Here is a 21176-nt window from a genome sequence, read left to right on the forward strand (position 1 = left end):
TATCAAACGTTTGATAAAGCTCCGTGAATTGAGGCCTTAGTCACTTTTTCCTATGATCAGTCCAAACTGCCAAAAGAGCATGCAAGCAAGTTTTTCTGCTCTCCACCCCATTAAGGCTGACTGCTTTCCTCACTCTGAGAATGAGTCTTTATTCACAGCGGGGCATTGCGTTGTAATGAGACATTAGTCACAACAGAAGCATTCGAACGCAAAAAAAGTGGGCATTATGGCAAAAAAATTTAAAACTTGTGCATGTGCAAACAGACAATTTTTTCCCCCAGAGTAAAATGAGCCATAAATTATCCTTATGTTGCTGTCACTTACAGTAGGTAGTAGTAGAAATCTTACAGAAGTGAGATTTTGGACTAGTCCATCTCTTCATAATGGATTCTCGGCAAGCTCTTGCAAATACCTACCCTAGGGTTTGACGTTAGGTGGTCCTGGAGCTGCCACCGTGAACACTCCCATTGGCATGATGCAGTCGTTATATAGTTAAACAATGATGCTGGCCAGCTTCCCTGCTCGCTACAATTTTTTTTGGGCAGTTACTCTGTCCAAGTGCTTTTGAAAATAAATCAGAGAATCCTCTATGAAGAGATGGACTAGTCCAAAACCTGTCGCTTCTGCCAGATTACTATAAGTGACAACATAGAAAATGTATAGCTTATTTTACTCTGGCTTAAAATGTGTAAATATATACAAATGTTTTTCCATAGTGCCCCTTTGCCTGTATGCTTTACTGTGACAATAGTTAATGAAAGGTATGCTTTCCTGTACCTGATAATATGCATTTAGAGAACACACTGCAGCAGTGCATTACCATAACACTACACGTTACAATGGCCCATAGGATTAGCATTGCAGTGCGGTAAGCTGCGTTATAAGACTTTAGCTCTGCAACATCCCACTGTGAATGTAGCTTGCAGAACACTGGCGGAGATCGAAATACCATTATGGGTAGTTCTGTGCTCGGTTGCAATACCAAATATGCATGTCAACTCCCTGCCCATAACATTCTATGGGCCTGTTCACAGTACTGAATTGTAACTGATCACATTCTAACTCGCTGCATGCAAAAATTGTATTGATATATTGCAGTTCACACACAATGCACATGTTATGCAAAGGACCATTGTAAATCCAGCCTAAACGTTACAGTACTGTACAACTGAAAGGAAATAAGTATGACAGTCTCCATATAACTCTTCCTTTAAAGGACCACTATCACTAAAGAAGTAAGCAGTTTAAAACAAAGAAAACCCTGAGAATCCCCATGAGGAGATGGACTGGCCCAAAACATGACAGATTTAAACAGCATTTCCTGAATAGCAGTTTAAAACAAAGTCTAACTTACAAAATAGTGTGCAAGTGAGTAGGCAGGCTGGCATCTTGCTATTTTGGCAGTTAAACTGCTATTCAGGAAATGCTGTTTAAAACAAAACCCTGAGAATCCCCATGAGGAGATGGACTAGCACAAAACCTGTCAATTCTGTCAGGTTAACTGCCTAAAAGGACCACTATCGCGAAAAAAGTAAAGTGAATCTGAGAAACTTATTTCAGAATTGTGTTCCTTACATATTTTATAGTGCATGTTCAAGCCAAATACTTTTTTTATGGTTTTAATACCCCAATTCCATATAAACTAAACGAGCCTCGTCCACAGCTCCTCCAGCACCTAGGCACACTGACCCATGTAGCAAGGGCAGGAGGTGGTTATTAGCCAGAGATTTCAGAGGCAGAGGGGAGGAGGAGAGGGGAGTGAAGTTTTCACAGGCTGAGGGGTGGAGATGCACAGCAGCTTGCCTGCATAATGATGACAATCAGAACATGGTTGTCATTGTATCACAGGAAGAAATCATATACTGTTGAAGCTGTTTGCAGCTAGATTTGCTGTGTGAACTACTTAAAAACTTTAGATAAGCTATATAGACAAGTTGTTAGTTTTTCATCTGTGATCCGTTTTAAACATCAATTACCTGGTAGTCCTGCTGATCTTTCTGGATGCATTAGTGTCTGAATCACACACCTGGAACAAGCATGCAGCTAATCCAGGCAAACCCCTGATCTGCTGCATGCTTGTTCAGGGTCTATGGCTAAAAGTATTACACAGGATCAGGACGACTGCCAGGCAACCTGGTGGTGTTTAAAAGGAAATATGGCAGCCTCCATATCCCTCTCAGGTTCTTAACTTACTATCTGAAGACAGCTGCAGTTGTTGGTGACTGGATTAGTAGTAACACAATGCCCACTGGGTGAGTCAGTACAACGGATTACCTGCATAAATTGCTAGCATAACCTTTGAGATGACAATTATTTGGGCTTCATACAAAATTTAAATATATAGATTTGGAGAATTTAAATTCTACTTGCTTATTTATAAAATGTGATTTATAATTACTGGGAATGCAATGCTTTTTGCTTAAAAGCGCACTTTAAAAAAAAAAGTCAGCCTCCATATCCCCTCTGTTAAAGTGTGCTTTTAATTATAAATCACATTTATAAATAAGCACATTTATACTAATCCTGTCACCAACAATTGCAGCTGTCTTCAGATAGTAAGTTAAGAACCTGAGAGGGATGTGGAGGCTGCCAGATTTCCTTTTAAACACCAGGTTGCCTGGCAGTCCTCCTGATCCTGTGTAATACTTTTAGCCATAGACCCTGAACAAGCTTGCAGCAGATCAGGTACAATGAATCAAAACCCTGGAACAAGCAAGCAAATTGCTAATCCAGTCAGGGCTCATTTCCACTATCGTGAATTCACATGCGTTTTTCGCATGCAAATTCGCATAGCAATACAAGTAAATGGGACTGTTTCCACTTGTCAGGATTCCTTTGCATTTTTCTGTGCAGAAAAAATTTGCATGGCAGAGCCATCAGAATTCGCATACCGCTATTCGAATCGCATATAATGTATTTAATAAGAAATTCGCATGAGGTTTGGGTATACGAATTTTCATGCGAATTCGTATAGAAACAATGGAAAAGCACACCAGCACTGCCATGGTTAAATTCGCATATATCGTCATCCATGCGAATCTGCGTGCGAATTCGCATGGACCCGCATGCGAATTTGACATCCGCATGCGAATTTTTACCGCGCCGATTCGCACCGCACAAGTGGAAATGCAGCCTAAAACTTGAGTCAGACACTACTTATGCCAGAAGATCAACAGGGCTGTCGGGCAACTAGTATTGTTTACAAGGTAATAAATATGACAGCCGCAAGTTCCCTTTAAAGGAGCACTATGCACACTTTAAAGTTTAACAATGTTTCGCCAAACTGGAAAAAATATACTAATTTATCCGAGTAAAATGAGCCATAAATTACTTTTCTCCTATGTTGCTGTCATTTACAGTGGGTAGTAGAAATCAGACAGAAGTGACAGGTTTTGGACTAGTGAAACTCTTCATGGGGGATTCTCAGCAAGGCTTTAACTCCTTTAGGAAATAGCTTTATTAAGAATAAAACAATGATGTTGGCGACTTGAGCTTCCCTGCTCTGTACAGTTTTGGAAATTGCTCTGTCCAAGTGCTTTTGAAAATAAATCCCAGAGAATCCCCCCATGAAGTCCAAAACCTGTCATTTCTACCTCCTGTAAAGGTGGCCATACACTCGTTAAAGAGAGTCTGAAGCGAGAATAAATCTCGCTTCAGACCTCAAATAGCAGGGGCACGTGTGCCCCTGCTAAAACGCCGCTATAGCGCGGCTTAACGGGGGTCCCTTCACCCCCAAATCCCCCTCGATACACCTGGGGAGCGCTTCCTGGTTGGGGCAGGGCTAACCGCCGCAGCCCTGCCCCACGCGCGTCTGTCAGCGCGTATCTCCGCCTCTCCCCCGCCCCTCTGTCTTCCTTCACTGAGAGGGGCGGCGATGCGCCGCTGACAGACGCGACTGGAGGCAGGGCTGCAGCCGTTAGCCCTGCCTCCAGGAAGGGAAATTCTGCGACCTTTCTACGACACACTTTTGCGGGGGGTGGGTTGGGGGTGAAGGGACCCCCGTTTAGCCGCGGGATAGCGGCGTTTTAGCAGGGGCACACGTGCCCCTGCTATTTATGAGCTCTGAAGCGAGATTTATTCTCGCTTCAGAGTCTCTTTAACAGCAGATTTCTGATCTGATGTTTAGGAACATCTTTTCATACTGAAATGTATTGGAAATCTGTTCCTAGTAAATCTATTGAAAATTGATCTGATGGCATTTTGTTGCCATCAGATTTCCATTACGTCCAATGCAAAATAAGCCATCTCCAGAGATGAGTCGCCATTTCTAAGGTCAGATTGATCGAAATCTGGTTAATCCATTTGCGATCAATCGGCTGAGTGTATGGGCCCCTTAAGTGACAGCAACATAGGAGAAAATTTATGGCTCCTTTTACTCTGGTGAAAAATTTTAAAGTATACAAATAAGTTTTTTTTTCCCCATAGTGCCCCTTTAAACTGCTGATCTTTCATATCGAAATCACACCTGAAACAAGCATGCAGAAAATCCAGTCACCGCACCTGATCTGCTTATATGCTTGTTCAGGGTATATGGCTAAAAAAAAAAAAGGCAGAATCAGGACTGGAAGTGTTTGTCAACAAAACTGTTATACACCAAACTACTGTTAGACAACAAAAGTTTGCTCCAATCACATGAGGACAGATCCAAGCAGTTCCTTTAGGGTCAGCAATCAGTGTTTGCCTCATGCAGCAACACATGACAGAAATACAGCAAGTTTCAGGGTTTGTATCCTTGTTTTGGGAGCGGATGGGAGTGTCACTTTATCCTTGCAGTAAACAAGCCTCTAATTACACAGCAATGTCACCAGACTGATAACTAGGCCAGACCGTTCTCACATTATTATTGTAGTGCTGACCTCTTCTGCAGGGATACATGTAATAAAAGGTGCGAAGGGTGCTGGATATTGCCAATAGTGGAATATCAGCAAAATTACTAATATTTCAGAATTAGGTCATGGATTATTAGGAAAGATTACTTCACTATGACATAACCTAATTCTACTGCTATGTTTTGGGATGTTGTAGCCCGCCATATGTATTTCCTTGTAAACAATGCCAGTTGCCTTGCAGTCCTGTTGATCTTCTGGCATCAGCAGTAGTCAAAACCCTGGAACAAGCATGTCGCTAATCCAGTAAAATCAGAGTACCCAATCTGCTGGTTCACGTTCTATGGCTAAAAGAATTAGACACAGAATAACCAGGCAATTGGTATTGTTTAAAAGAAATTAAACATGGCAGCCTTCATATCGCTGTCACTGTATTTCGCGGCCAAAAGTGCAGCATAGTTAATTTAACTACAGCCTGTCCCAAAGCAGTTAATTGAAGCGCATGCAATGTGAACCTAATGGCCATTACAGGAGATTCCAATCTAATCCCTGTCATTTAATCTAAAGCCACCAAATTTGGGGATAAATTATCACACTATAGCCGCACCAGTATTCTGTATCACCGTTTGTGATCCAAGCAATTCCTAGAAGTAAAAACACAGCAGACCAGGCCTTCTCATAGTGAGTATCGTCTCATCAGTGACACCCTTGTGCAATCGCACACACTGCGTGAGGGATGAAAAATGCTATCACCAGGGTAGATGGGGATCACACGCCCCCCCTTTCCTTCCCTGCTCACCAGAAGATTTCTTGTCAATACTGCATATCACAAAACATCCATGCCGTTAAAGAACCTTAAAAACATCAAGCATATTCTCATAGCATAAAACCGCTTTAATAGGCTCCCAATGGCCCCCAAATTAAAACTGCGTACATAAAATTTTCTTGTATATTAGCATATCACAATACCACATCGCCGCCAACTCCGGTCACCTCTCACATGCCCAGGCCGCGTCTCCTTCGATCAATGGTAGTACAGCGTGCGTCCTCCAAGCTCCGCCCTACGCGTTTCGTCACGTGCCAGGTTGTGACTCATCAGGGGCTGGAGTGCGCACATTCCCTGTAGCAATATATATGCTTAACCCCGCCCCCTCCCCTCCCACCCCAGCCAACCTCTAGGGTGTAAGAGATCTGGGCGGGACATCATGGGAGGTCGGGCCAGTGCTGTTTACATAGTAACCTAAAATAAACATATAAAATGCTCACACAATACATAGTTTACTTAAAACTGACATATACACTCCCCTAAATGTCCATAACTTCTCCAAATACATATGTGTAGACTGCTACCTACGTATAACTATAAACATCCAAAACTACATTACCCAAAATTCTCCTCTTTCCGTGCACATGATGTGTGCAGAAGTTGTATTATCCAAACATTGTGATCCTGTGCATCTGCATACACAACTCCATTGCCCAGCAAACACTGCGTGGTGCATAGAAACCACGTCCATCCCCTCCCACCACGTGTAGATTCAGATAATTCTTCATACAGACTACACTACCCAGAATCCTCAGCTTCACCAGTGATTCCCACCCCCTATGCTCGTATCCTCCTCACCTCTGTGAACTACTCAATACCACCCACAAATAAACTTATATTCATCAGCCTTTTGTGAACCTTAATGTCGCTCTCAGTATTAGCATCAATTTATATCCCTTTTTGTAATGTTTTCATACTGATTAAATCACGCTGCTATTGTTTACTTATATACTGCCATCTAGTGTCAGAATATCTAATGACATGCCATATTCTTTTTAATCATTAGAAATAAAGCAATTCAGGTCGATCTCAATATTCAAACCTTCTGGTTTCATAGTGTGCAGATTATAGATCCAGCGTGTTTCCATTTTAGAGATTTCACGCACTCTATTACAGCCCCTCCATTGTGGATGCAGTTTTTCTATTGCACAAAAATACATTTGTGAAGGATCACACTCATGATATTTCTTAAAGTGAGCTGACACACTATGATTTTCATGACCCTTTTTCACCTTATATATGTGTTCATCAATACGCTCTTTTAACATTCTTGTAGTTCTTCCTACGTACTGTACTCCACACTTGCACCATATAAGGTAAACTACATATTTCGTTGTACATGTGATAAAGGATTTTATCTTATATTCACATTTGGTCACACTGGTAGTTTTAAATAAAGAATAATATTTTGGTGAACTGGACAAAATAGTTTCTGATGTTAATACATATGAGAAATTGGCAGGTAACCCTACACAGGAATATAAACGGCAATTGATTGTACTGTTGAAAGAAGGACTAGATAAGGGAGTACTGTCTGATCGAGAATTTAGGCATCTCATTCCCTCTGCACCACGGGTGCCTATTATCTACCAAACGCCAAAAATTCATAAGAGCTTAACGGAACCCCTAGGTCGCCCCATTATTAGTGGCATTGGTTCGGTAACACATAGGGTTGGAATGTATTTGGATCAATTTCTGCAACCTTTAGCATGTAAACTGCCACATGTGCTTAAGGACACAGGGCATACAATACAAGTGCTGGAAAGAATTCAGGTGGAGGAAAATATGGTGTTAGGAACAGCTGATGTCAGTTCTCTATATACTAATGTATCTCATGAGGGAGGAATTGCCGCCGCAAAATTCTACATGGAACAGGAAGGGGAACTAAGAGAGGAACAAATTACCTTTCTGTTAAAGCTATTGGAATTTGCACTAACCAAGAATTACTTCTGGTATAAAGGAGGCTACTATGTACAGCGATATGGATGCGCGATGGGGGCATCGTATGCCCCATCGCTAGCCAACTTGTTTATGGCAAGATGGGAGGAGGTGGCCATATGTAAAGGGGGTATGAATATCCTATCATGGTGGCGGTTTATAGACGACCTGTTTATAGTATGGCGGGGTCAGGAGACATCTTTCCATGAATTCATTCAAGAGGCTAATAGCATTGAAACTAACATAAAGCTCACTCTGGAGTGTAGCAGGTCCAGAATCCACTTTCTGGACCTGAATATATTCGTGGAGGGCCAGACATTGAAAACGGAATGCTACTTTAAGCAAACTGATAGAAATGGATTTATACCTACTAATAGCTGCCACCACCCCAAATGGCTGCAAGGAATCCCAAAGGGTCAAATGGTACGCATCCGAAGAAACTGTACTGATGTAGAGACGTACGATAGGCAGGCAAATATACTAAAGGAAAGATTCATGCAAAAAGGGTATGATGCAGATTCATTGGAAAATACTAGGAAAAATGTCCGAGAAATGGATAGGAATATGCTGGTGGGTGGGGGTAGGGCAAGGAGGCAGAGAGAGAATGAGATGGCCTACATAAGCGAGTACAACCTTCAACATAGACAGGTGGAAAAAATAATTAAAAAACATTGGCCGGTTTTGATGTGTGATCATGGGCTAGCTAAAGCACTGCCAAGTAAACCATCATTCATATATAGAAGGGCGCCGAATTTAAGGGACAGTTTGGTACCCAGTTGCGTGGATCCACCTAAGCTGAATAGAGACAATGAGTGGCAAAAACCTGGGTTTTACCCATGTAGAAGCTGTTTGGGTTGCAGACAGAATGTAGTTAACAGAAAAAAGAAATACGAGTTTGAATCCAGTGTGACCAAATGTGAATATAAGATAAAATCCTTTATCACATGTACAACGAAATATGTAGTTTACCTTATATGGTGCAAGTGTGGAGTACAGTACGTAGGAAGAACTACAAGAATGTTAAAAGAGCGTATTGATGAACACATATATAAGGTGAAAAAGGGTCATGAAAATCATAGTGTGTCAGCTCACTTTAAGAAATATCATGAGTGTGATCCTTCACAAATGTATTTTTGTGCAATAGAAAAACTGCATCCACAATGGAGGGGCTGTAATAGAGTGTGTGAAATCTCTAAAATGGAAACACGCTGGATCTATAATCTGCACACTATGAAACCAGAAGGTTTGAATATTGAGATCGACCTGAATTGCTTTATTTCTAATGATTAAAAAGAATATGGCATGTCATTAGATATTCTGACACTAGATGGCAGTATATAAGTAAACAATAGCAGCGTGATTTAATCAGTATGAAAACATTACAAAAAGGGATATAAATTGATGCTAATACTGAGAGCGACATTAACCACTTCAGGATTCGGCGTACGCTTAACTACGCCCCTGAATCCTGAAGTGGATTGCATGGAAACGGCCGCTCGCATGAGCGGCCGTTCCATGTCAGTTCACGGGGGGTGTCTCCGTGAACACCCTGCGAGCTTCCGATCGTGGCTCGCAGGGTAAATGTAAACACACGGGGAAGATCTTCCCCGGTGTTTACATGTATACGGCGCTGCTGCGCAGCAGCGCCGTGGCGGAGATCGGCGATCCCCGGCCTCTGATTGGCCAGGGACCGCCGGCACCTGATAGGCTGAAGCCTATCCTATCCGGCGCAGGACGGAATTCCGTCCTGCGCCGCTCACAGGGGGAGGTAGAGGGAGGGAAGGGGAAGGCGGCCAGGAAGCGCTGCGGAGGGGGGCTTTGAAGAGAGCCCCCCCTGCAAGCGCAAGCAGCCGGCGGCGATCAGACCCCCCCAGCAGGACATCCCCCTAGTGGGGGAAAAAAGGGGGGGGGGGGGGAAGTCTGATCGGCCTAGCTGCTAGCTGATCGGTGCTGCGGGCTGGAGAGCCCACGCAGCACCGATCAGCAAAACCACCCGGTATCCGGAAGTGGTTAAGGTTCACAAAAGGCTGATGAATATAAGTTTATTTGTGGGTGGTATTGAGTAGTTCACAGAGGTGAGGAGGATACGAGCATAGGGGGTGGGAATCACTGGTGAAGCTGAGGATTCTGGGTAGTGTAGTCTGTATGAAGAATTATCTGAATCTACACGTGGTGGGAGGGGATGGACGTGGTTTCTATGCACCACGCAGTGTTTGCTGGGCAATGGAGTTGTGTATGCAGATGCACAGGATCACAATGTTTGGATAATACAACTTCCGCACACATCATGTGCACGGAAAGAAGAGAATTTTGGGTAATGTAGTTTTGGATGTTTATAGTTATACGTAGGTAGCAGTCTACACATATGTATTTGGAGAAGTTATGGACATTTAGGGGAGTGTATATGTCAGTTTTAAGTAAACTATGTATTGTGTGAGCATTTTATATGTTTATTTTAGGTTACTATGTAAACAGCACCGGCCCGACCTCCCATGATGTCCCACCCAGATCTCTTACACCCTAGAGGTTGGCCGGGGTGGGAGGGGGCGGGGTTAAGCATATATATTGCTACAGGGAATGTGCGCACTCCAGCCCCTGATGAGTCACAACCTGGCACGTGACGAAACGCGTAGGGCGGAGCTTGGAGGACGCACGCTGTACTACCATTGATCGAAGGAGACGCGGCCTGGGCATGTGGTGACCGGAGCTGGCGGCGATGTGGTATTGTGATATGCTAATATACAAGAAAATTTTATGTACACAGTTTTAATTTGGGGGCCATTGGGAGCCTATTAAAGCGGTTTTATGCTATGAGAATATGCTTGATGTTTTTAAGGTTCTTAACGGCATGGATGTTTTGTGATATGCAGTATTGACAAGAAATCTTCTGGTGAGCAGGGAAGGAAAGGGGGGGCGTGTGATCCCCATCTACCCTGGTGATAGCATTTTTCATCCCTCACGCAGTGTGTGCGATTGCACAAGGGTGTCACTGATGAGACGATACTCACTATGAGAAGGCCTGGTCTGCTGTGTTTTTACTTCTAGGAATTGCTTGGATCACAAACGGTGATACAGAATACTGGCGCGGCTATAGTGTGATAATTTACGTGACTGGGACTTGTCTCTGTGCATAGTCAGCAGCCTATCAAGGAAAGTGAGGACTGAGCGCAACATCACGGTGAAAATTTGGGGATAAGGCAGTGCAAGTGGAGAGAAACTTACAAACTCCATGCAGATCCAGATTTGAGCCAGGGAATCCAGTGCTGCAAGGAGTAAGCACCATCTACTATGCCACCCCTGAAGACAATGGAAGGCAATGGAAGGCCGAAACCAGTCGGCATGAGGGTGGGTCAGGGGAGGACTAATGGGGGGGGGGGGGGGGGGTGTTCCCCCAGGCTGTCTCTCAATGATTTAGGGCTGGCACAGTGGTGCATTCAGGTTTCTTTTTTATAAGGTCATGTGAACCACTAGGCTAGCTGGCTGAGGGAAATAAACACCCAATTATAGAGCAATTGGAGGGTAGGCAAGCTGGTAAATATACAAAGCATGATGCAGAGGCCTGCCTGCAGGGTCTGTGGGGGAAAAAAAATAAACAACAATGGTGAGAGACTAGACAGATTTTTAACTACTGCATGTGCACAGCTACCGGTACATAAGGTATTGTCTAGGTTAACCTCTTGCCGACCGCGTCACGCCAATGGGCGTGGCCGCAGCCCCAGGACCGGCTAACGCCGATTGGTGTAAAGTCCTGGGGCCAGCTAATGCAGGAGATCGCACGCAGGCTGCATGCACATCTCCTGCTCGGGGGGCGGAGCTTCACCCCGCCTTCAGTCTCAGAGCAGCTATTGCCGCTCGGGAGACTGTCAGACGGCGTGATCGCTGTCTATTTACATGTACAGCGCTGCGATCGCCAGCAGCGCTGTACTGGGGACAGCCGCACTGGAGAGCGATCGGCTCATAGGCAGAAGCCTATGACAGCCGATCGCCATAATTGGCTGGCTGTGTGTGTGTGGGGGGGAAATATATTTAAACAATTTTTTTTATAAAACCAGTAACAAATTTGTAAAAAAAAAAAAAAACAAGCCAAAACAATCTTGTGGCAATCAGACCCCACCAACAGAGAGCTCTGTTGGTGGGGAGAAAAGGGGGGGGGATCACTTGTGTGCTGTGCAGCCCTGCAGCTTAGCCTTAAAGCTGCAGTGGCACATTTTACTAAAAATGGCCTAGTCACTAGGGGGGTTTAGCACTGCAGTCCTCAAGAGGTTTGACAGTCCCTAGACTTAAGACTCCAGAAGGGCTGCATGCAGGACTTGTGTGAGAGAATGGCAGGGACAGGATTCCTATTACAGGCAAGTAGCCTCTGTGTGATGTGGCTGCAATACAGATAAGCGCTCTGCTCCATCTCAGGCTATTCTCAGTATCGCTCACTCATTCACCTTTGATTCCCCCTTTCCCTAGTGCTAGGTCGGGTACCTGATGTCATTACACATTTAACCACCTGTTGAGAAAGGTGCATTTTATCAGAAGAGTCCTAATTCTATGGGTGAGAGTACCGATTCAGTTTTGTATTTTTACCCACTATACACCATTAAAGAGAACCTTTAGTGAAAATAATGTAATGACTAAATATTGTAGAAACTTTTTTTTAGATTAGTCAGTGTTTGCCTAATGTAAAATCTTTCCTCCCCATCATTTCCATTCTGAAATTAATAACTGGTGGTGACATCTTTAGTCCTGCCAGGTGATCTCTGTGCATAGAACTCTCAGTAAACTAACATTCTGCAAAGCGAGATATTGCTTGCTTGGCAGTTGGATACAGCTGTTCTTTCCCACAATGCAACGTTCACAGACAAGGAACAGCCCAGACCATGGTCATGACATCACACTGTGGGAGGGGTTTCACCACAATATCAGCCATACAGACTCCCCTGATCTGATGAAAAGCTTATCCTTACTCATGGGAAAGAGGGTTTCAGCTACTGACTGGGATGACTTTCAATCCTAAATTAAAGTGAAAAGCGCTATACAAAATACAGGAATTAAAGTGAACCAGAGACGAAGCACTCTCCTGTATTTTACCATATATATCAGTGGGAACATTAGAGAAACCACCTACCCTGCTCTGTTTTATCCTCCACTGCTCAGCCTGCTTATCAGCCCTGATAAAAATCCTAGACTGAGCATTCAGGCTGGCTTTGCTCAGGAATCATCGCCGAGTCTGTCTTCTCTGATGTCTTTTCAAGCCCAAGCCTTCACCCTACTGGCTCTGCTTTCCTGTTCTGTATAATCACAGAGAGCTGTGATGCAATGGGAGGAGCTGCTTATGTATGGGTATATTGAAAAACATCTTATCTATATTTCATAAGAGTTTTTTAGAAATGGGGATTTCATTTTGCACCCATCCCACTAAATATGCTTTTCTGATGAACTGTGTTTTGCATGAAAATTTAGTAAAAAAAAAAACAAACAAAAACCAACCACCACCACACCAGCGAAAATTCCAGGTATAGTATTTATTTGTAAAATCTATCGGGGGGATATGTTTATTTTGTGCCAAAGCGTTCATCTCTGGTTTCCTTTAACCACTTGATGACCCAGCCTTTACCCCCCCCCCCCCCCCTTAAGGTCCAGCGCTGTTTTTTCAGATCTGTGCTGGGTGGGCTCTACAGCCCCAGCACAGATCAAATGACAGGCAGAGCGACCAGACCGCCCCCTTTTTTCCCCACTAGGGGGATGATGTGCTGGGAGGGGGGGGATCTGATCGCTCCTGCATGCTGTGGGTGGCAGGGGGCACCTCAAAGCCCCCCTCCACCGCAGGATTCCCCCCCTCTCCTCCCTCGAGAGATTGGAGGCTGCACAGGAACGGATCTGTCCTGTGCAGCCTCTAACAGGCTCCCCGCTGTCATGTGACAGTGATCCCCGGCCGCTGATTGGCCGGGGATCGCTGATCTACTACAACGCTGCTACTGTAGCAGCGTTGTAAAAATGTAAATAAAGCGGATTATTTCCGCTTGTGTTTACATTTAGCCTGCGAGCCGCGATCGGCGGCCCGCAGGCTAATCACGTAGCCCCCCCGCCGTGAAATGACAGGAAGCAGCCGCTCGCGCGAGCGGCTGTTTCCTGATTAATTAGCCTGCGTCGGAAAAGTGGCAGTCCTGCAGCTGCCACTTTTCCGACGCGCGGTATGAGTGCGCGGTCGGCAAGTGGTTAAAGTGCTTGTGAGGCAGCCACTAGAGTGCACTCAGTAGGCAGTGTTAAGGAGTCTTGACCAAGAACTCCTTACTGAATAGGTGCTGGATTGCTGTACTAGGCAGAGCAGAGATTTGAACTCCTATGTCAGAGGCAGAGCCCTTAACCCTTACACTATCCAGCCACTTAGGTGCGTGTAAAATGAATCCATCTCCATTTCCTTCGCTCTGGATCTTTTACAAGAGATTCTCTGGATATCACTCAGCTGCAAGATGAGAAGAGGCAACGGAGGAAGATTATACCACAGGTTTCAAAAGTAATATGTCACTGTGCCAACCAAAGGCTCATATGGTGAAATAAGTCCTGCCTCAAACAAATTGCATTTCCAGTATCTAATATTTAGAAATCATCTAAAATTAGAGACAAGTTGGGCTTTAAATGAAAAACAACAAATCCTTTTTCCCAAATGACCACAAACACAGATATATGTAAAGAGAAACTGACCAAGAATTGAACTTTATCCCAATCAGTAGCTGATGCCCCCTTTAACATGAGAAATCTTTTCCTTTTCACAAACAGACCATCAGGGGGCGCTGTATGATTAATATTGTGGCGATACTCCTCCCACAAGAAACTTCCGAGTACTACAGCAGTTTCCTGTCTGTGGGCCAGATTTGTTAAGAGTGTCTGAGACAAAATGCTGGTAGGTTCCTAGAACTCCATGCAGAACTGTCTCAGGCACCTTAAGAAGCCACTAGATGGTGCTGTTTCCATCCTAAACTGTTTTAAGTGAGGAGGAGCTAGAACAGTGTCTCAGGAACGAACAGACTTGTTTGTTTATCCATCTGGGCCACGAGCAGCCCAGGCTGTAATTACTCTCCTAAACTTCCATTCTTAAATAATCCTGATGTCTGCTGTCTTTTACACACATTAACATGCTCTAAACAGTCAATTCTCCACACACTCCTCCGCAATTCCCCTCCTTCTCTTAAACAAATAAACATCACCAGGGTGAAGGGGAGTTCATCTCAGTAACAAATGAGGGTGGGTAGATGGCAGTAAATTAAAAAGGAAGCTATGAGGTGTAAACCTGCTCTGCTGGGTTAAAGGGATACTTAAGTCTGGGCAAAAAAATGAGTTTAACTCACCTGGGGCGTCCCTCAGCGCCCTGCAGCTGATCGGTGCCCTCGCAGCTCTGCTCCGATGCTCCTGGACCCGCCGGCGAAGACTTCCGGTTTCGCCGTCACCGGCCGACAGGCATGGGAACGCGAGTGATTGTTCACGTTCCCAGCCACAATAGCACCCCCTATGCGACTATTGCGGCCTTCTTACCGCAATATGGGGTGCTATTGTGGCTGGGAACGCGATCACTCGCGTTCCCATGCCTGTCGGCCGGTGACGGCGAAACAGTTAGTCGTCGCCGGCGGATCCAGGAGCATCGGAGCGGAGCTGCGAGGGCACCGATCAGCTGCAGGGGGCTGAGGAACACCCCTGGTGAGTTAAACTCATTTTTTTGCCCAGACTTAAGTATCCCTTTAAGAAGTGGTATTAGCCACTTCTTATTCAGGGACAGTTCTGCGCTGTTCTTAATCTAAGGAAAACTCTCAGAACTGCCGCAATCTCCCTTCACTTAAGAAACCATTGGGAAGCTTCTTAATGTGCAGAACACTCCCCCCTGCTGGTAAGTACAGTTTAAGAAGAAAAAACTGTCGGTAATGTTACATAGTTATTTTGGATGAAAAAAAAAAAAGACATACGTCCATCGAGTTCAACCAGTATAAAGTACAATACCAGCCTGCTCCCTCACATATCCCTGTTGATCCAGAGGAAGGCGAAAAAACCCTTACAAGGCATGGTCCAATTAGCCCCTAAAGGGAAAAATTCCTTCCCGACTCCAGATGGCAATCAGATAAAATCCCTAGATCAACATCATTAGGCATTACCTAGTAATTGTAGCCATGGATGTCTTTCAACGCAAGGAAAGCATTGAAGCCCCCTTTAAATGCAGATATAGAATTTGCCATAACGACTTCCTGTGGCAATGCATTCCACATCTTAATCACTCTTACTGTAAAGAACCCTTTCTTAAATAAATGGCTAAAACGTTTTTCCTCCATGCACAGATCATGTCCTCTAGTCCTTTGAGAAGGCCTAGGGACAAAAAGCTCATCTGCCAAGCTATTATATTGCCCTCTGATGTATTTATACATGTTAATTAGATCTCCTCTAAGGCGTCTTTTCTCTAGACTAAATAAACCCAGTTTATCTAACCTTTCTTGGTAAGCGAGACCTTCCATCCCACGTATCAATTTTGTTGCTCGTCTCTGCACCTGCTCTAAAACTGCAATATCTTTTTTGTAATGTGGTGCCCAGAACTGAATTCCATATTCCAGATGTGGCGATGCTTTGATAAATCTGGCCATGTGAACCTTGCTGCATTGGGGGAAATAGCTGTTTACAAAAATGCATGCAAGCAGCTACATCACCTGGCAGCAGTAAAAATGTCACCATGTAATAAATGTCAGAATGTAAATCAGGGATTTAAAAGATTTTACAATGGGCAAACACTGACTAAACCATTTATACAGAATTGTAAAAATGAAGCACTTTTTTTAATTAAATAATTTTCACTGGAGTTCCTCTTTAAACAAGACTTCATCTTTCCTTGAAAAGTGGGGAAGGAAAAAAAAAAAAAAAAAAAGTGTCTTTTAAATGCTTCCTGATTTGATTTGGGTAACATACGTCACCAGCCTTTTATAAAATAATGACTTTTTTATTTGAATGCAAAACATACAATCATTTATATAATAAACAGTTCTATTGGTAAACTTGTCCCAGGAAAGATTGCGTGGTGTAAGGCATTGCTCACGTCAAGCTCCTCAGTAGGTGGAGCCTTGTTATATATCTCCACCCCCGCGGTGCACCGTAAATAATAGTTAAAAAAAAAAAAAGTCTGCAAGGAATTCTGACCCCTCCCCTTGCTTGTGAAACACTCCTGTGGTAAATAAAACGTCTCATTTGATTTGTGCTCAGTCGGATTATGGGGGGGGAGGGGGGGGGGGGGGCAGGGGGCTTATATTGGTGTATCCAAATATTTTGTAGATGCACCTTTTAAAGTTAGTACGAATGATAGACAAATAAAACTCTACGAACACCATCGGAAACCATCCATAAAGTGCTGCTACCACAGACGGTGGGGTTGCACCCCCCTCAACGACAGGGGGTATAAACTTAACACCATCTCTACCCCGCGACCCCCCATCCCCAAGAGGGATTCCATACAACGTGAGGGGAAGAGGTGGAGGGTGAAGGAACAGCCAATATCACAACGCCACCAGTAACACATTACACAGCCGGAACCTCTGCTTGTTCCTTTTGGTCTTAAAAAAAAAATAATAATAATAAGGTCCACACTGCACAACCGAAATGGTTCATCTGTATACTGTACAGCGGGGCAGCACCCAACTCCTCGGGCCCAACCCCCTTCCTTCCGTAATGACTGTAGAGACACCTCAATGGCACCGGTGGCTCTCTGCAATGCCTTGGCTAGAAGTCACCTTTGGATGTGAAGGACTCGGCAGACAGCTGTGACCAGCAGCAGCGAGAAGGATGAGGCCTCGTATTATGATGTGGAGCTCTGCCCATCTGGATCAGTGTCATTGTTGCCAGGGGTGGGCTGATTGGGCATGCTGTCCAGCTCATCCACCTGAGGCGTGGGGTGCATGACCACCAGCTGGTCCTGTGGGATGTCCGCAGCGGCCGCAGCCAAGTTTGTGATGGATTTGCTCTTGACGCACTGAAAGTCCACGTGTCGGCTCTTGCCCTCCTCTTTCTCCCAGGACATCCGGATGAAGGGCCGCTGCACATAGTTGTAGATGACCTCCGGTCGCCCGCCAGGCCTCTTCTTCACCTTCTCCTTGTACGTTGGATACCCTAAAATAAAAAACCCGAATCAGGAAGGAACATCTTACGGGTATGCCCAATATAGCAAGGTCTGGAAAAACTAGAGCCTAACAAACATCTGAATTAACAATTGCACAAAGAAGATGAAGGCCATCTCCATGTCCTGTCAATTATCACCCCTCGAACTCCAAAAAACTGAGCCCAGGCAAACTCTGAGGGTAGGAAAACACTAGGAAGAATCACGAGTTTTCTCTATAGAACATAGTGCGTTTCTGCCTAGTGTGTTCCTACGCTGGAGAATCCAATTCAAGAGCAGTAGGGCACTTGTGTTGGTTTTAAGCATGATATAAACACAAAGTTTGGTACACAGCAAGTTGCCAGTATGGAATTCCATTGAATTGCTGTGCAGAATACTAAGAGAGCAGAGAAGAACTAAAGCGGACCTGAACTCAGAACTTCCTCTCCGCTCTAAAAGATACGCAACAGCAAAATAACCTCTCTGTTACAGCAGATACAAATCCTGCAATAAAATCTGCAGTGGTTTACTTCCTGCTTTCATGGCAGCAGACAGTTAACTTCTGGAGTTTACAAATAAGCTGCTCTGCTGAGGGCAGCCAGCTGACACAGCTGAGAGATGAAATTACAGTTGTGATTATTCACAGATAAGGGGGAATTAGACAGGCTAATCTCTCTAAATACATACAGGATGCATTTCTCTATGTTTTCCTTCAGTCCTGGGCAAGGGTTCAGGTCCACTTTAAAGAGCTGAGCTCCTAGAGGGCGTACATTCAGAAAGGGTGCCAGTGAGAGCCACAAGTAGAATATCAGTAAATGACCATTCTACTATGAATCAGCGGGGAATCCTGATGGGCCAGGTCACACAGGCTTTCGGTAGAGTCACGTTCAGGCGATGCTAGAATTTTCTCTGCAACTAGGCAGAGAAGCTCTTAGCATCGTTTCCCATCATTGTCATTACATTCTAAGCCCCATAGGGGGACACAGGAGCGCCAGACAGAGCCAATCCTGGATGCTACACAAAGCGTCCACAATGAGACACTCGAGTACGGCATCTACACGGACGGGAGAGGAGGGCACCATCATGTAAAAAGTGCTTCCATTCAGATGAATGGATAGCCGTTTATTGCCCATGTGCACCAGCACTAAAATAGCAGAAATGTTTACAGATATTTTACTATGAACTTACTCACACAAACCCTCCCCTCTACCAACGCCCAACCCTGGGAGATGTAGCCTGGTGTCCATTACTCCTACACTGGGTGTCACATGGTCACCCCTGAATGCTCCTCCCACCAGCTGAATCTAGAGAGGAGAGGAAACAGGCTGTACTGCAGCAGTAAGTACCTCTGCCCAAAGCTGCAGATATTTTGTCCACCACTTGCTTTGTTACACTTTACATTATCCTGATTGCCCTCAGAATCTGCTTTCATCAAAAAGGTGTGGGGGGGCCTGCAGGAATCCCCCACAGGAAGTTCACAGAGGTGGCGGCTCCTCATCAGTGGCCACACGTCCTGTACAAAGCGACATCTTTACCAGCAGGACAAACATACACCGCACAGGAGATACTCACCCTCTATCCCCAGACGGATCTTCTTCAGGCCTCTCTCCTTCAGAACAGATTTGGCCACATCTCGGTTTTCTATGTATTTGAAAAATCTGTACAACTTGGTGCTGTAAATAACTGGAAAAAACAAACATACAAATGATGAACTGACTCGTGTGACCACATCTCACAATCATTCTTATTCCTGTCCAGTAAACACAACTACAGTAATAATCATCTGCAAATAAGTCATGTCTCTGCTACAAAAACACATTGCCACTTGGCCAGAGACCATTGTTCTCTTTACAGACCACAACAGTGGCCATTTCAAAGCTGGACAAAAAAAAAAAAATTAAAGAGGACGATTAAAATTGCTTTTTTTAAATTCTTTACAATATCCTTTAATACATTTAGTACGAGTAGGTGCAGTTCTGTGGAATGTTTAAGAGTTCTAAAGCCAGTTAAATGAATATATGGTCTCTCAGAATGCTCTGAGGGGGGAATTCCACCTAGCTAAACAGCCTAGGCTAAGCATCACTAGAAGGGGGAAGGGCAACATACCAGTATATAGCAATATATAGATCCAGGGAACGGATGCTGAAACCAGCAGAATTACCCTTAAAGTGTGTCTCTTGAATAAATTTACTGAATTTTATGTCACTATAGTGCCTCTTTAAAAACAAAACATGAGACAAAGAAAGACTTGCTACACTGATACTTTGCAGATGAGGCTCAGTGTTTCTTCCCAGGCTCTTTTAGCCTGGTGTTCCATCCGGCTAATTTTGTTGACCACCCAGCTAACATCAGCTCACTTCTGGGGAGAACACTGCAGGCTAAAGAGAAGACAGGTGCTTCTCATTTAAGAAATCCCAACATTCTGTAGAACCCGTATATTTGTTGGGAGTACTCCGTATTTCTGTATACATGCTTTCAAACACCCAAAAGCACTTATTCAGGAGGATATAGGATTTTTAAATCCCCAAACCCACTGCAATGGATGGGCTATGGTAGGACCACATCTCCCCTGAATGTAACCCAAGCATGCTCAAGGGGTACACGTGGCTTGTGCGGAGACCCCAGGTCCTAAATATCCTGACCATACTAACATTCAAGTGATCTGAGGAAATATTTGGAGTCTAGAGGAAATACACTTGAGATAACAGCGATTCCCCTCTGGTCGCCTGGTACAGGGCATCACTGTCCAGCTACACCAGAAGCCTGAACTTCACAGATCTCTGCAGCGAGCAAAGACTTACTCTGCGAATACTCCTCCCCCATCTGTGGCGGGTACTCCTCGTCCCAGTCCACCACGTCATCATCAGTCAGCACCACAATGTGGCACTCTCGCTCCCCGCTCTGGGCACTGGCCACCATCAGAGGCAGGATCATCTCCTCCAGGTAAAACTCAAACTGTCTCCGGGCGCCATCGTTGGAGAGTTCGTGCATCAGAGCGCCTGAAACATTCCGAATACAGAGAGGTATTGGTAAAGAGGACTGGTTAAAACAAGCAAGCAGAGGAAGCAAATCTATATAACATGCACAGAGATCCCCGGAACCCCCTGATTACTTCACAGATTAGTAAAAGATACTGAGACAGCAGAAAAAGGTGCAGAAGTGACATGCCGAAACTCTGCAGAAGACAGAATACGCAGAGAGATGGCAGAAAGCCACCAGGCCAATCACCACACAGGGAGCTCTCATTTTATATGTGCTTAAATTACACAAACAACAGTCTGGCAGTAGAGTCAGTTTGAGTTGCAGGAGTTTTTAGGGAGCTAAATTTAGGGTGCTATACAAAAATGGGTGCATAAGGCAAAGGTTCCAAAGGTATGGTCTTCTATACAACGCCAGTACTGTGCAGTGATCTGGTGCTTTACACAGATTCAAAGGGATGGCTTTATTCTAGACTAATCGGGTTGGTCACCTACAAACA

At 44.6% G+C, this 21176-nt stretch overlaps 1 protein-coding gene across 4 annotated transcripts in view; it reads right to left on the bottom strand.

Annotated features, from left to right (window-relative positions):
• Positions 1-16531: 16531 nt before the first annotated feature.
• The window catches only part of BTBD10 (BTB domain containing 10), an 81463-nt gene continuing 76818 nt past the window's right edge, over positions 16532-21176 (bottom strand). For all 4 annotated transcript variants that reach the window (XM_068259979.1, XM_068259980.1, XM_068259981.1 and 1 more), the window contains 3 exons: positions 20500-20697; positions 19271-19381; positions 16532-17712 (listed from right to left, as the gene is read on the bottom strand). In XM_068259979.1, the coding sequence (XP_068116080.1) occupies positions 17402-17712; positions 19271-19381; positions 20500-20697 (620 nt within the window). In that variant the 3' untranslated portion in view covers positions 16532-17401. The remainder of the gene's footprint in view (positions 17713-19270; positions 19382-20499; positions 20698-21176) is intronic.

The sequence above is a fragment of the Hyperolius riggenbachi genome, chromosome 11, assembly GCF_040937935.1.
Source record: "Hyperolius riggenbachi isolate aHypRig1 chromosome 11, aHypRig1.pri, whole genome shotgun sequence".
Lineage (NCBI taxonomy): Eukaryota > Metazoa > Chordata > Amphibia > Anura > Hyperoliidae > Hyperolius > Hyperolius riggenbachi.